This window comes from Mustelus asterias, chromosome 2 (genome assembly GCF_964213995.1).
Source record: "Mustelus asterias chromosome 2, sMusAst1.hap1.1, whole genome shotgun sequence".
Classification (NCBI taxonomy): Eukaryota; Metazoa; Chordata; class Chondrichthyes; order Carcharhiniformes; family Triakidae; genus Mustelus; species Mustelus asterias.
In genome coordinates, this window is record NC_135802.1 from 60,871,377 (window position 1) to 60,886,463 (window position 15,087).

Sequence of the window (15,087 nt, forward strand, 5' to 3'; positions counted from 1 at the left end):
ACCCAATCCGGGAATTGAACCTGGGTCCCTGGCGCTGTGAAGCAGCAGTGCTAACCACTGTGCTACCACATGCCCTAGTTCTAATTTTGCATTCAGTGATTGATTATGGATTTGCTTACTCTTTATTATAAATGTTATCCTGACTTCTATTTTAGATCGCAACATTATGCTTGTAATATGTTACAAGTTCCAAGCAGAAAGTATTTGCAGGTTAGAAGCCGATCCCATGTGTGTTCAAGTGGTAAAAAGTTGTTATGGTGGCAGTGACCATGGCTTCTGTGGTTCATACACATTTAAATCTCTTTCTTTAGAATTTTACTGAATGAAATGAAGATCCAAAAGCTAAAAATGTTATGTTTTACGGTTCCCAGAAGGTCAAAATAGTTATACTTTAAAATTTAAATGCTAGAACTTCATCAAATATATTTCTCAAATCATACCATGTGCTGCAGATCTGTATATTGCATTTAGTACAATATACAGATTGTAGTACAGAGTGAGTAATGTGGCATTTTGAATAGTTATGGATACATACAGAAGAATATAGTTCCTAAATCAGATTGGAATAATATAACATCCCTCTTTCTTGAAAAAAAAGCCTCAATATAATGATATAATGGTTCCAGTTATTTTTATATATTATGTCCAAACTAAAAATTAACAAACAACTTTTTATAATTAACTTGAACATCTTAAGAGTATTTTATAACCTGTTTTCTCAAAAAAGCATTCACAGTATTACTTAGGTGGTGGAATTTGATTGTCATTGCTCTCAGTGATGAATTGGCATGCCGCACAAGCGAGGTGTGTGTTTCTCCTGTTGTTGAATGAGTTGTGTTGATACTTTTCACTATAATAATACACCTGACAATAAATCAAATCAGGTATCGTATCACTTGCTGGTGAAGTCACATCGCTTATTGGTGATGCTGCCGATGTCTCGTGATGTTCCTGGTGTTGCTGATGACCTTTTTGCTTTTCCAGCTTAGGTGTACGTCAAATATGGATTTTGTTCCTTCTCATTTGTTTACTGATTCAGTCTTGATGATGTATGGTCACGGAGCCTCAGCTTCACCATTAACTTTTGCTGGATTCCAAGTTTTCATGATTGGATCCTGTGTACTGTGTCCTCTTAAAAACTCATGCAAGGATTTGGCATGCTTGCTGATCTTTCTCTACACCCTATCTATGATTGCAACACTATATTCTGCACCCTCTCCTTTCCTTCTTCCCTATGTACTCTATGAATGATATGTTTTGTCCGTATAGTGCGCAAAAAACAATACTTTTCACTGTATCCCACACATATGACAATAATAAATCAAAATGTTGACCTCTTTCTGTCGCTGCATCAGTGAGCTGTTGTCTTTCTTCCAGCCAAATGAAGAATGCATCTTGCTTGGCAAAGTCATCTTGTACTTTCTGCCATTGAGTAGCTCTGCAGGCGATTTCATGTCTACCTTGAGAGGTGTAGCACAGAGCGACAATAAGTCAAGGTTGGGTCGTCCTCTTGGCATTTTGTGAATTGGATTCCATCATCATGTATTGCTCTTTCTGGAATCCCTTGTTTAGCAAACAGAACTTGTACTTCTGAGATGATTGTTGTGGTTCTCAAATCTTTCACCTGTCTGATTAAAAAGAAACTTGTGAAATGGTCTGCTATGATGAGGTGCCATTCTTGGTTGTGTGTGATAAATTGGCTCCCACACTACGCCATGGTCTGAGTAGTACTTCAGTAGCAATCAACTCATTTATCTGTTGTGTATTTCTATATTCCTGCCATACAGTGCAGGTAGATTCTTTCTATGTCTTTATAGATGCCTACCCAATACATAGCTGATATGGATGAGTTGATGCTTCTCCATTTCCATGTGGCCTTCATGTATCTTTTGAAGAAGTTCTATTTGGGTTGTCTTGGGTACAATGATTCAGGATCTCGACTGCAGAACATCATCATCTTGTGTGATGTCATCTCTAATGGACCAATACTGCAGTATGGGTGGTTGTGTTTGCCCTATCTAATGCCATTCCTGGATCATTTGCTGAGAGAACATTTGTAACTCTATTTTTACTGATGTTATCTCTAATTTCATAGAATTCTTACAGTGCAGAAGGAGGCCATTCGGCCAGTCAACACATTGACAGAGTATCTTATCCAGGCCCTATCCTCCATCCTATCCCTGTAACGCCACACATTTACCACAGTTGATCTATCTAACCTATACATCTTGGAACACTTTGGGTCAATTCAGCATGGCCAGTCCACTAACCTGCACATGTTTAGACTGTGGGAGGAAACTGGAGCACCCGGAGGAAACTCATGCAGACACGGGAAGAATGTGCAAACTCCATACAGTCACCCAAGGCCGGAATTGAACCCGGGTCTCTGACCTGTGAGACGACAGTGCTAACCACTGTGCCACCGTGCCACCCCACTGAACTTGGTGGTGTTAGGTTCCTTAGGTGATGGATTTATATCTAGATCTTTTATGCTTCTCATGTGGCAATAGATGAGGTAGGGCATATGCTAGCATAATTTATCTGCCTGACTTGTACTTCAGAATGAAAGCATAACATTGAAGCCTCTATTTTTTGGGTGCTTGCTCACGAGTTCTGGACTGGGGCCCCATTCTTCCCAGCACTCCAGAGTACAGGCTTGTCCAATCAGAGGCTGGCTTCTCCAGAATCCAGCCACTGATTAGACAAGCAGCTCTGCAATGTTTTTCAAATTTTGCAAATGTGTCTGTCTTGCTACAAACCCCCTGGGAGGTTTCCGCAGACCCCAGTTTGGGAACCCATATTCTATGATGTTGTGAGCTTGATTTGTACTTCAAGGGGTGCAGAATGCTAAATGAACTGATCTACCAGTATTTCATCCATTTCTTTGCAAAATAAAACTAACATGTAAATTCAATTTCATTGAGAAATTAAGATCAACAGGCTCACCTAGTTCCTGCCTGAGGCTTTGAAAATCATATCAATGGATCCGATGATTTTACTTCAGCTGGAAATTTTGTCTGGATTTTAACTATAATTTTCATCAATCTCCCAGCTATTAAACAGGTCTTTCTTTCCTGCCTATGCAGAAGATGTTATTATCCCTTTCCTCTTCATTCATGCCTTTTAGAAATCTGCTGAATATCAGTCTGCATTTTTGTTTAAACTTCACAAATGCCTCTTAAACATTATCAGCCTCCCAATTCACCCTGAGCTAGAGCTGCATGGTCCTTGTTGTGATGTGGCGATGCCGGCATTGGACTGGGGTAAACACAGTAAGAAGTCTCACAACACCAGGTTAAAGTCCAACAGGTTTATTTGGTAGCAAACACCACTAGCTTTCAGAGCGCTGCTCCTTCGTCAGGTAAGTGGGAGATCTGTTCACAAACAGGGCATATAAAAACACAAACTCAATTTAGATTCGCATTCCAATCATTATTCTGTAAATTGAGTTTGTGTCTCTGTATGCCCTGTTTGTGAACAGAATTCCCACTCACCTGACGAAGACGCAGCGCTCTGAAAGCTAGTGGCGTTTGCTACCAAATAAACCTGTTGGACTTTAACCTGGTGTTGTGAGACTTCTTGCTGTCATTGTTGTGATAGCAACCATTTTGTTTTTGCAAGGTTCACTCAGTTTTTTCTGTTTCTTTGGCACTAATTTAGGTTGATTTTTCTCAATCCAATTCCCCATTCAATGCTTCTATGTTATTCCCAGCTGCTATCATGTTATCACACTTTTAGATTCAAATGCTGGAGTATCTTCAAGTGTATTTCTCAGGTCACACCATATGCAGTGAGTGGACTGATGCATTGTTGGTTTAATACACAGACTGTAGTACACTAGTAAGTGATGTGGCACTCTGGTACTTGGATATACGTATGCCAAATTAAATTGGAATAATATAATAAGCAGAGCTACAATTACTGATCTGTGTTGCTGACTTGACTATAAATCTCAATTGTTGAGCCATTTTGTTTCTTCTTTCCCGATTGAATGGAATTTATCATGAGAGCAAGTTTCTACCTTTTTTCCTTTTCCTGATTTCCCTATGCTATACCTAAACATGTATTGGTGACCTACACCAAGTTATTACCTTACCTGCCCTCTATTGTCTGCTCCAAATTTGAATTGATGCTCCTCCTTGAAGGTGTGAAGAGTTATTTGTTATCACTTCACTAGGCTATGTGAACTTGGGATCAAGAAACTCTACAGCTGAATGTCAGAGTTTATGTACTGTAGCTTGAAGTGCATAATCATAATCACAAATGCAGAACTCTGTATAATGTTTGAAGTGTCCTAAACCAATTTGTAAAAGTGAAAACCAATGGTCATACTTCAAGAATGGAGCTAATTGTGCTGTAGAGAATGAATGTGGCAATAAATATTTAACAGAAGATATTAATGCTCTTTTATTGCACTTTCTGCATGGCAATGTTTGGGAGTGTATGGAAAGTTCTGTGGCAGCAGAACAGTAATCCACTGTCTATTGCAGGCTGAGCATGTGAAGATAGTATTGTAGTCAAGCCAGGCTATAAAACTTAATTCAATTACCATGATTATTTTGGAATGCTTTTGTTCAGGTAAACTGGATAAATGTGAAATTAAGTAGTCTTAATGAAATTGGGAATAAAAGTATCTTGAAATTATGAAATCAGTATTTTAATATATTGATGTGTTGAAATGCAAAAGAATGAAGGCAGATGTTGATAAACAATCACAGATGTTTAGTGTCCTCTTGCAGAATTTCATGTGAAAACAGACAAATTTCAATTGGCGTTAATAAGAAAAAAAGCTTGCATTATTCATGCACCTTTCATGATCTCAAGACGTCCACAGTGCTTCACGGCACTGAAGTATTTTTAAGTTGTACGCATTGTTGTGAGAACAGCTTAATTTTACATCGACACATTTAAGTAGGGAAACTTCCCAAGTTACTTAAGAAGCACAACACACAAACATTGATGGAGCCAAAGAAGGAGACTATCAGTTCTTTTTCTATTCATTCTTCGGGTGTGGACATCGCTGGCACAGCCAGCATTTATTCCCCTTGAACTGAGTGGGCCATTTCCGAGGGCATTTTAAGAGTCAACCACTTTGCCGTGGTTCTGAAGTCATATGTAGGCCAGACCAGGTAAGGATGGCAGATTTCCTTCCTTAAAGGACTTGGTTTTATGACAATCAATAATGGTTTCATGATTGTCATTAGACTTTTAATTCCAGATTTTCATTAAATTCAAATTTGACCATCTGCCTTGGTGAGGTTCGAACTCAGAGCATTCGGTCTTTGGATTACTATTCCAGTGACAATGGCACTAAGCCACCGCCACCTCAATCAACTGACTAAATGATTGATCAAAGAGAGAGAATCTTAAAGGAGCAGAGAGAAATGACAGCCAAGAAGTAGAATTTGAGGTCTGAGGACTTAGTTAGATGAATGGCGACCAATGGAGGATGTACAAGATTATAGGAAACACGATAGTCCACACGCATATAGCAAGGTCCCAATAACAGCATTTGAGATAAATAATCAGGTAATCTGTTCTCGTGTTGTTGGCCAGGACACCCAACAAAATCCCCACCTAATCCTAATGGAGCCACCTGAGATTTAATATCTCATCTAAAAGGCAGTCATTTTGACAGTACACCCCTCTTTAGTACTGCATTGAGGTACCCTCAGTTTCCCCATCATTAATGGCCATTCCTTTTGTTGCCTTGGCCCCAATTTTGAAATTCCCTCCTGCACTTCCTTAGTGCTCTACCTTCTTCCTTTAAGACCCACCTCTTTGACGAAGCTTTGGTCATCTGACCTAACATCTCTTTATATAGCTTTGCGCCATACTTTGTTCTATAACACTCCTGTGAAGCACCTTGGGACATTTCATTGTGTTAAAGACACTATATAAATATTTGTTATTCTCTTTTGCTTTCTTTGCCAGCTTTCTGAGTTCCATCTGACAAACCTAAACTCATCCAGAACTTTGCTGTCTGCATCTCAACCCGGGCAAATACCTATCCATCAGCTCCTCTTTTGCCAATCTCCATTGTTTCCCCATCTTCCAGTATATTAAATTTCTAACATTTTTCCTTTTTTATTTACAAATCCCTTTCCAGCTTCACATCCACTCCCTATCTGTGCAGGTTCCTCCAACCGACACCTCATTTTGCATCCTCCAGGATTATAGGTCAGAATTTTACATTGCCTGGGTGGGTGTGCACCAAGCCTGGAAGCATGAAATTACGCAAAATGATGCTGGGCACACATCCTGACATCATCGCGCACTTGCACGATATTTCAGTCAGTGGGTACCTCCAGGAATCGGAAGCTGACAATCAAGCAGGCAATTTAGCCAATTAAGAGGCCAATTGCAAGCAATTTTACGTGGTCATAGAGTCATAAAGGTTTACAGCATGGAAACAGGCCCTTCGGCCCAACTTGTCCATGCCACCTTTTTTTTAAACCCCTAAGCTAGTCCCAGTAGCCCGCATTTGGCCCAAATCCCTTTATACCCATCTTACCCATGTAACGGTCTAAATACTTTTTAAAAGACAAAATTGTACCCATCTCTACTTCTGGCAGCTTGTTCCAGACACTCACCATCCTCTGTGTGAAGAGATTGCCCCTCTGGACCCTTTTGTATCTCTCCCCTCTCACCTTAAACCTATGCCCTCTAGTTTTAGACTCCCCTACCTTTGGGAAAAGATATTGACTATCTCGCTGATCTATGCCCCTCATTATTTTATAGACCTCTATAAGATCACCCCTCAGCCTTCTATGTTCCAGAGAAAAAAGTCCCAGTCTGTCCAGCCTCTCCTTATAACTCAAACCATCAAGTCCCAGTAGCATCCTCGGAAATCTCTTCTGCACTCTTTCTAGTTTAATAATATCCTTTCTATAATAGGGTGACCAGAATTGCACACAGTATTCCAAGTGTGGCCTTGTACAACTTCAAAAAGACGTCCCAACTCCTGTACTCGATGTTCTGACCAATGAAACCAAGCATGCTGAATGCCTTCTTCACCACTCTGTCCACCTGTGACTCCACTTTCAAGGAGCTATGAACCTGTACCCCTAGATCTCTTTGTTCTGTAACTCCCCCCAACGTCCTACCATTAACTGAGTAAGTCCTACCCGAGTTTAATCTACCAAAATGCATCACCTCACATTTATCTAAATTAAACTCCATCTGCCATTCGTCAGCCCACTGGCCCAATTGATCAAGATCCCGTTGCAATCCGAGATAACCTTCTTCACTGTCCACTATGCCACCAATTTTGGTGTCATTTGCAAACTTACTAACCATGCCCCCTATATTCTCATCCAAATCATTAATATAAATGACAAATAACAGTGGGCCCAGCACTGATCCCTGAGGCACACCGCTCGTCACAGGCCTCCAGTTTAAAAAACAACTCTTTTGTCCAAAGATGTGTGGGTTAGGTTGATTGGCCATGCTAAAATTGCCCCTTAGTGTCCTGAGATGCGTAGGTTAGAGGGATTAGCGGGCAAATATGTAGGGATATGGGGGTAGGGCCTGGGTGGGATTGTGGTCGGTGCAGACTCGATGGGCCGAATGGCCTCCTTCTGCACTGTAGGGTTTCTAAGATTCTATGATTCTATGATAACAGTGTACCCAGCACTGATCCCTGAGTCACAGGTCTCCAATTTGAAAATCATAGAAATCATCATAGAAATCATAGAAACCCTACAGTGCAGAAGGAGGCCATTCGGCCCATCGAGTCTGCACCGACCACAATCCCACCCAGGCCCTACCCCCACATATTTACCCGCTAATCCCTCTAACCTACACATCCCAGAACTCTAAGGGGCAATTTTTAACCTGGCCAATCAACCTAACCCGCACATCTTTGGACTGTGGGAGGAAACCGGAGCAGCCGGAGGAAACCCACGCAGACACGAGGAGAATGTGCAAACTCCACACAGACAGTGACCCGAGCCGGGAATCGAACCCAGGACCCTGGAGCTGTGAAGCAGCAGTGCTAACCACTGTGCTACCGTGCCGCTAAAAACAACAATCTACAACCATCCTCTGGCTTCTGTCATCAAGCCAATTTTGTATCCATTTAGCTACCTCACCCTGGATCCCGTGAGATTTAACTTTATGCAACAACCTACCATGCAGTACCTTGTCAAAGGCCTTGTTAAATTCCATGTAAGAAGTTTAACAACACCAGGTTAAAGTCCAACAGGTTTATTTGGTAGCAAAAGCCACACAAGCTTTCGAAGCTCTAAGCCCCTTCTTCAGGTGAGTGGGAATTCTGTTCACAAACAGAGTTTATAAAGACACAGACTCAATTTACATGAATAATGGTTGGAATGCGAATACGTACAACTAATCAAGTCTTTAAGAAACAAAACAATGGGAGTGGAGAGAGCATCAAGACAGGCTAAAAAGATGTGTATTGTCTCCAGACAAGACAGCCAGTGAAACTCTGCAGGTCCACGCAACTGTGGGCGTTACAAATAGTGTGACATGAACCCAATATCCCGGTTATAGATATCCCAATATCCCAATATCAGAAATTCCATGTAGACAGCATCAACTGCACTGCCCTCATCTACCTTCTTGGTTACCCCTTCAAAAAACTCAATCAAATTTGTGAGACATGATTTTCCACTCACAAAGCCATGCTGACTGGTCCATCTACTTTTATGATTGACAGGCAGGCCGATTGGCCAGGCAGTCTTTATGTTTTAGCTGCAAGCTTGGTTTGGGGCTGGATGAAATATCACTGCTGAAATAAAGTTAATAAAGGTGGTCTGGGGAGTTAGGTTTGTGCTTGATTGTACTGCAGCATTTTTCCATCGGAACTTACATTGTAAAAGTCTGCAGCTCCCTGAGACAACTCTGCAGCAGCTGTCCCCGTGAAGGGGCCCATTAGAAGCGCCAGCCTGCACTCTCCTTTGCACCGCGTCTGTCCTCTTCCTGCCTATTTGGCAGCGCTGAGCCCTTCCCCGTGTGCATTTCACACTGACTGCCCATTAATTAGCTAGCCAGTGTGAAATTGCGTCCTGCAGCCAATCACGGGAAGACTATTTTGTACCACTTCTGGGCTCATCGATTGCATGCATCCAATGCATGAAAAATTCAGGCCATTGTCTGCGGATCATTTTCACTCGTCCTCATTGCTGCCAATACCATCGTTCTGTTCAATTGTCTCAGTAAAGTCTTCAACTATATTAGCTGTACACCCTGCCATTTTCTTTCCAAATTCTGCCTGCCATTTTCTCTCTTCAAAACCTCCCATAAATCCTGACTCTTGACCACTTATTACATTGGCAGCACCCAGAAAGACTGATTCCCGATTTCATTTAGAGGCTGTTACTCTAAAAGAGAGAAATAGAAATAAATATTTTACGCGTTTCATTGGAGAATTGCTGTAGATGTTGCATCAAAATAGAAGTGTTATTCAATTGCTGTGTGAAATTAAGAATTTTTTCTCCATTTATATCTATACATCCTCCAGGGCATTGAATTATTTTCTGCATGTGACTCATACATTATGGTTTCCCTGTGGAAATTGTTTTGGAGTCACACAATGAATCACTTTGCAGCCCACAAAAATCTCCCACAGAGCGCTGGAAATATTCTTTAAACTAAACCATCTTGATTCCCAGACTCCATCCCCCCCCCCCCCCTTCAAAGCTACATAAACACAGTAACAATCAGACTTTCAACCATTTCATCATACTCTTTCATAAAAAGACAGCAAAAGAAACCTTTGATAGTTTAGTTTCTGTTTAACATAGTGTTGATAGACATGAGTAGTGTGATGGGTGTGGGTGGAGCTAAATTTATCAATGAGGAACTCCATGAAAAAAACATTCACTCTAATTTGATTTAAATTTTGATTTTATCCTGCCACTGCAGATAGAATCAGCTTGTTCATTATGTTCACAGAGATACTTTTCCCGCACAGGTTGCTGAATAATGGGCGTAAGTTAGAACTATTAATTTATTACTTTCTTCTCCTGACCCTGCCTCACTAGCCTAGGAACGTTTGAGCCCACAAACGACATCTCTACCACAGCATAAACTGAGATCAAATAGCTCTTTGCATAGCCTGGGACTGAATTTCCTGGGATTGTATTTCCTGGTACATGACTCAGTCATTGGGTAAACATGCTGATCCATTGAGGAAGTCATTACGAAAATCCACATTTGCCTTTTTTCCACATTTGAATTTTTCACCATAAGGTTTTTTAAATATAATTTGACTCCATTCTTAAAGATACAATGACAGTGTGCAGCGTGCACTGGGCAAGACCTCAATCCATCTCCTTGCTTGCTCCAAAAACCAATTCAAAATACAAATTAAATCCAATTCATGGTCCCCACAAGAGAAACGTACAAGATCCAAGCTGACCAGAGTAAGGCATTGCACATGATTTTGGGCTTGATCTGATGCTTGATCTTAGCCAAAAGGCCGAGAAGCAATCAAAGGCTGAAGTGATACAGCAGTTTTTTTCCTATTATAAAACAGGTGGACTAATGAGCCTTTGCAATTGCTGTTCACGCCAGGATTTTCTGTCCATTCAGTCTTTGCTCTGTTGCATGTTGCTGTGACGCCTGCTGTGCTACTTTTGCCGCTGTCAATTCTGCTGCTGGCCTCTCTGATTCTCATTTTGCCACATGTGATATATCTGTCTCCATGCTTATTCTGAACAAGAGGATGGACTAGAACACTGATTTCACATAACCATATCTCCTACAGATTTTTATCAGTATGTTCTCTGTTATTTAGCTGCCCTTTCAGTGTTTTATCCTGATAGGGAAAGACTTCAAGTTTGAAAATTTATTGTTTCAGGTGTTAAAATATGATCTGTAAATCCTTGCTCGTTTCTTTTCCTCGGCTTAGTAATTTGCTTAAATTCAGCAGGGGTTAGTATGTCTGAACTGATTTTTTTTGTGTAGCTTATTTATTAGTGTCAAAAGTAGGCTCACATTAAGACTACAGTGCAGTTACTGTGAAAATCTCCTTATTGGTGTTGGTGGATGAGTGCTAGCTATCCTAAGGAAAGTTTTGAAAGGAATCAGCTGCAAAGAAGATTTTTGATGAGTTAAGAAGGAACGGCTTCCATTGGCAGGAATGTTGGTAACCAGAGAACACAGCTTTAAGACAATTGGCAGAAGAACCAGAGGGGAGCTGAGACTTTTGTAAGCAGCGAGTTATAATCTAGAATGCAGAACCTGAAAGAGTGGTGGAAGTAGGTTCCTCTAACTTCCAAAAGGTGATTAAGACATGTACTTGAAAAACAAAATCCCTCAGGCTGTGAGGAGAAGATCAAGATATTGGTACTTACTGGCTCGCTCTTTCAAAGATTTGGCTCTGGTATGATGGGCTGAAGAATGTCTCCTGTGCTGTAACTGAGCTGTGTGTCCTGAACTTTGGAATTTGAGAGAATGCTGCTGTACTGTTTGTTGCAACTTTAGTTGACAATTTACTACTTTTAGCTTGAAATTATGAGTGCTGTGACAAATATGTCTTTTGCTAGCATTGTCACTTAACAAAGAGGAGACTTATTCTAAAATGATTTTCCTCTCATTGTAGGATGCTGAGAAGAGAACTCCTTTGCATGCTGCTGCATATCTAGGAGATGCTGAAATTATTGAACTCCTTATTCTATCAGGTATATTTCAACTATACAGTTTAGTCATTTAAGACAAATATTTGTATTTTCTCTGGAATTTACCCAAGATTTTTTAAGGTTACAACAGGAGATCAGAAAAGCCCCTGTGAAAATACCAGGTAGCGTTTACGATTTAGATCTTGCATTCTAGCTTTCTGTATCCAAGTTTAAATACTCCTAAGTTTACTGTACATCTCACTTCCATGGTATAAACATTGAAAGTAAAGGTAGCTTACAAAGCCTTTTAACAGCTAATGATTTAGTCAGATATTCAGCAATATTGTCGATATGCCCATGCAGTGCAACTCAATTGCTTAGAATCTATTATTTGGAAACCCAAAGCACCGAATAAAAACTAGGACTTAATGAGTTACACTAAATTAAATGTACACTAATTTACTGCTGAAACCCACAGGGTCAAAATTCCATTGGTCCCACTGCTGACCAAAGGAAGATGGTGCAAAATGGATTACAAACCTGAAGAGGCTGTCCAGACATCCTCAATCTGTGAGGATGTCTGTACATTTGGGGCTGGCTGTTGTTATCCATGTGTGCTTCATTGGTGCCTGCCTCAATCCACCACTGTAAGTCGAAATGAGTCTCAGCAGCTGCATTCTAAACTGCCCTGCTCTGAGGCTCATCATGGGTTGATAAAAACAAAGGTGGTAAAGTCCTGAGCTATGGAAAGTGCCAATTTCCAGGTCAAGAAAGATGATTGTTCCCTTCTGGGCTCAGTGGCCTTTCTTTACAGGGCTTCTTGGCTATTTGAAAGGACCCCTGTGAAGTTCATGCCAGCTCTGAGCTGGCAAGAGTTTCACTGAGGCCTTGTAAGGTTGTTCTGGACAAAGTTCCCAGCTAGACTAGAAACTCTACACTGCCGTCTTAATTAGGTATTGGGGCTGAAGATTAACCACTGATCTCGCTCAGCTACAAATTTCTAACTTTTCCTTCAACAAACATTCCTGTGCCAGATATAAAGAAAATTTTACTTCCTGCTTCAGTGTCAAATTTTCTGCTTTTCCTGCTTTTGCATATCAATAAGTACACAATCGTCCCGATTTCAGAAGAAATGCTGGAAGGAAACTCTAAGGGTGCAAGTCCAAATTATTCTATATAATGCTTCAAATTGCAGTACTTGGCATTTCCTAAAAATGGCCTTCAAAATCGAACAGGCAGACCATATTCATCTTTTTATTTTGACCTTTGTTTCCACAAATCTGTGTCAGACTCATTTAAACAGTGAAATGTTTTGAAATCTTACATATTTTAAATTTCTTTTAAAACTGGTCTTAGTCAAATCTTGATTTTAATAGAAGGGGGTTAATTACCTTTGGACCCTAGCAATGGATTTGCTTGTTTTAAGTCAATGTTACAGGTTAATCCACTCATTCTTGTTATTCCACTGCAAATTGTGCATAAAGGTTTCAACTAAATTCCTCATCCTCAGTTAACCGTACAATGATATGAAATTGGTAGGAAATTCTGTGTAGACCATTGTTGTTTAGATACATTATTACTGGGATAATTTTGTATTTGTAGGAGCTAGAGTTAATGCCAAAGACAACAAGTGGTTGACTCCCCTGCATCGTGCTGTTGCCTCTTGCAGTGAGGTAAGTGTAAGTGACTTTTCACCTTGTCATTGCAGAATTAGATAACTTGGCCTTAAAGCCCCAGTGTGCAGGTGATTTGGCTTTTTCATGTTTTGAATAAAAATGTAGAGTTGCAAGCATTAGGAATGATTAGCTCAGTGGATCATCAGGACTATTGTAACCAGAAATGGTCTTATCATAAAAAAGAGGTAATGTTGATGTTTAAAAATGTAAATAAATGACTGAATTTGGCTTATTATTTAATTTGCCAGTTCATTTGCAGTTGAGGCCTAGTGTAAGGTTGTATAGTTGTAAATGCACAACTATTGAAAAAATGTCAAATGTTGCATCTCTCAGCTGATGTCCTGTTTGAGATTAGCTTTTGTGTCGATGGACTTCTGGTGCTTTACTAAAGGTTTGTTCTGTTCTTGGCACGAGGTTTTCTCAACAATTATTTTCTGGCATTGGCCACCCCCAAACTACTTCATAGACCAACCAATGCTACCACACTGAAACTATTGAGAATAGTACTAATATGCATCTTGAAACGTTCATATGCAGCTCAGATTTCATACCTAGATATAAAATTTGTTAGACCAGAAAGCAAGCTTATTTAAAGGTTTACTGTAAATAGCTTATCTGGTTACGTCGAATCTTTCTACAATCTGAAATGAAATAGATTAAAAATTGAAACTGTAAACCTTGGTCTTCACATTTATTTTAACAGATTTGTTTTGTGCTTGCAGAAATATAGGGCAAATTCATTTTTAAGGCCTTTCTGTGTATAGTTGTATCAATAGGAACTATTAACTTCATAAAGTGGACAAAGTTAGTGCAAAATTACTTAATGGAAGTGTTACAAATATGAAGTTTATATGATCTATTTTGGGATTGTTTGTTTAACTAAAGATAAAATGGAGTACCGAAGTCGGTAGTGAATTCTGCCCGACAACAAGCCTTGGTAGTCAGGTTGCTAAAGGAACAGGCCCAAGTCAGAGCAAGCAGAGGAGCACTTTTACAATATGTTTAATGTGAGTGAGGGCACAGGGAGCCTATCTATGCTATAGTGGAGGTCAATGGAAAACAAATCAAGATGCGGTGGACACAGGAGCCTCTCCATCAGTGATCAGTGAGGAGACCTACAGGAAGACTTGTGGCTCCAAGCAGATGCCAGCCGTACTCAGGGAGGGACATAACTTTGGACGTACACAAAAGAGGCAATACCATTGCTTGGGATGTTAGAAGTAGACGTTGCATACAACAGTCAAGAAGCAAGAACATGCCTCCTTGAGGTAAAAGGAAAGTGGCCTATTTTACCAGGGCATCACTGGCTCAGTAAAATTCAGTTGAACTGAGTTGAGATTAAGCACACACAAGTGATAGAAGATGTCATTCAAAAGTATCCTGATGTTTTCAAAGATTAACTGGTTACATTGCGTGGCACTACAGTTAAATCGTTCGTAGGTTATTCTTCGCTTTTTCAAGCCGAGCACAATGCTGTACTCCATGAAAGGCAAAGTGGAGGAGGAGTTGGAGCGTTTACAGAGGCTTGGAATCTTTGAATCCATTCAGTTTTCTTGCTGGGCAGCTCCAATTATTCTTCTTAAAAGTGATGGTATGGTGCGCATATGTGGGGATTGCAAACTTACCATTAATCAGGCTTCCAAGCTAGATGCTTACCCGTTGCCACGGGTAGATCTGTTTTCAAGCCTTGCAGGAGGCAAAACTTGACATTAGCCATGCCTACCGACAGCTTTTGTTAGAAAAGGACTTAAAACAGTATGTTACAATCAACACCACAAGGATTTGTTCAAGTACAACCATCTAGTTTTTGAGGTGTATTCCAGTCT

At 40.3% G+C, this 15,087-nt stretch overlaps 1 protein-coding gene across 6 annotated transcripts in view; it reads left to right on the plus strand.

The window, feature by feature from the left end:
• Positions 1-15,087, plus strand: part of LOC144508221 (serine/threonine-protein phosphatase 6 regulatory ankyrin repeat subunit A-like) — a 219,696-nt gene that overhangs the window by 103,327 nt on the left and 101,282 nt on the right. For 2 of the 6 annotated variants that reach the window (XM_078236052.1, XM_078236037.1), the window contains exons 3-4: positions 11,570-11,648; positions 13,188-13,264. The exons of 2 other annotated variants lie outside the window; for them this stretch is intronic. In XM_078236052.1, the coding sequence (XP_078092178.1) occupies positions 11,570-11,648; positions 13,188-13,264 (156 nt within the window). The remainder of the gene's footprint in view (positions 1-11,569; positions 11,649-13,187; positions 13,265-15,087) is intronic. 2 more of the 6 variants (XM_078236060.1, XM_078236044.1) reach the window with 1 other exon arrangement.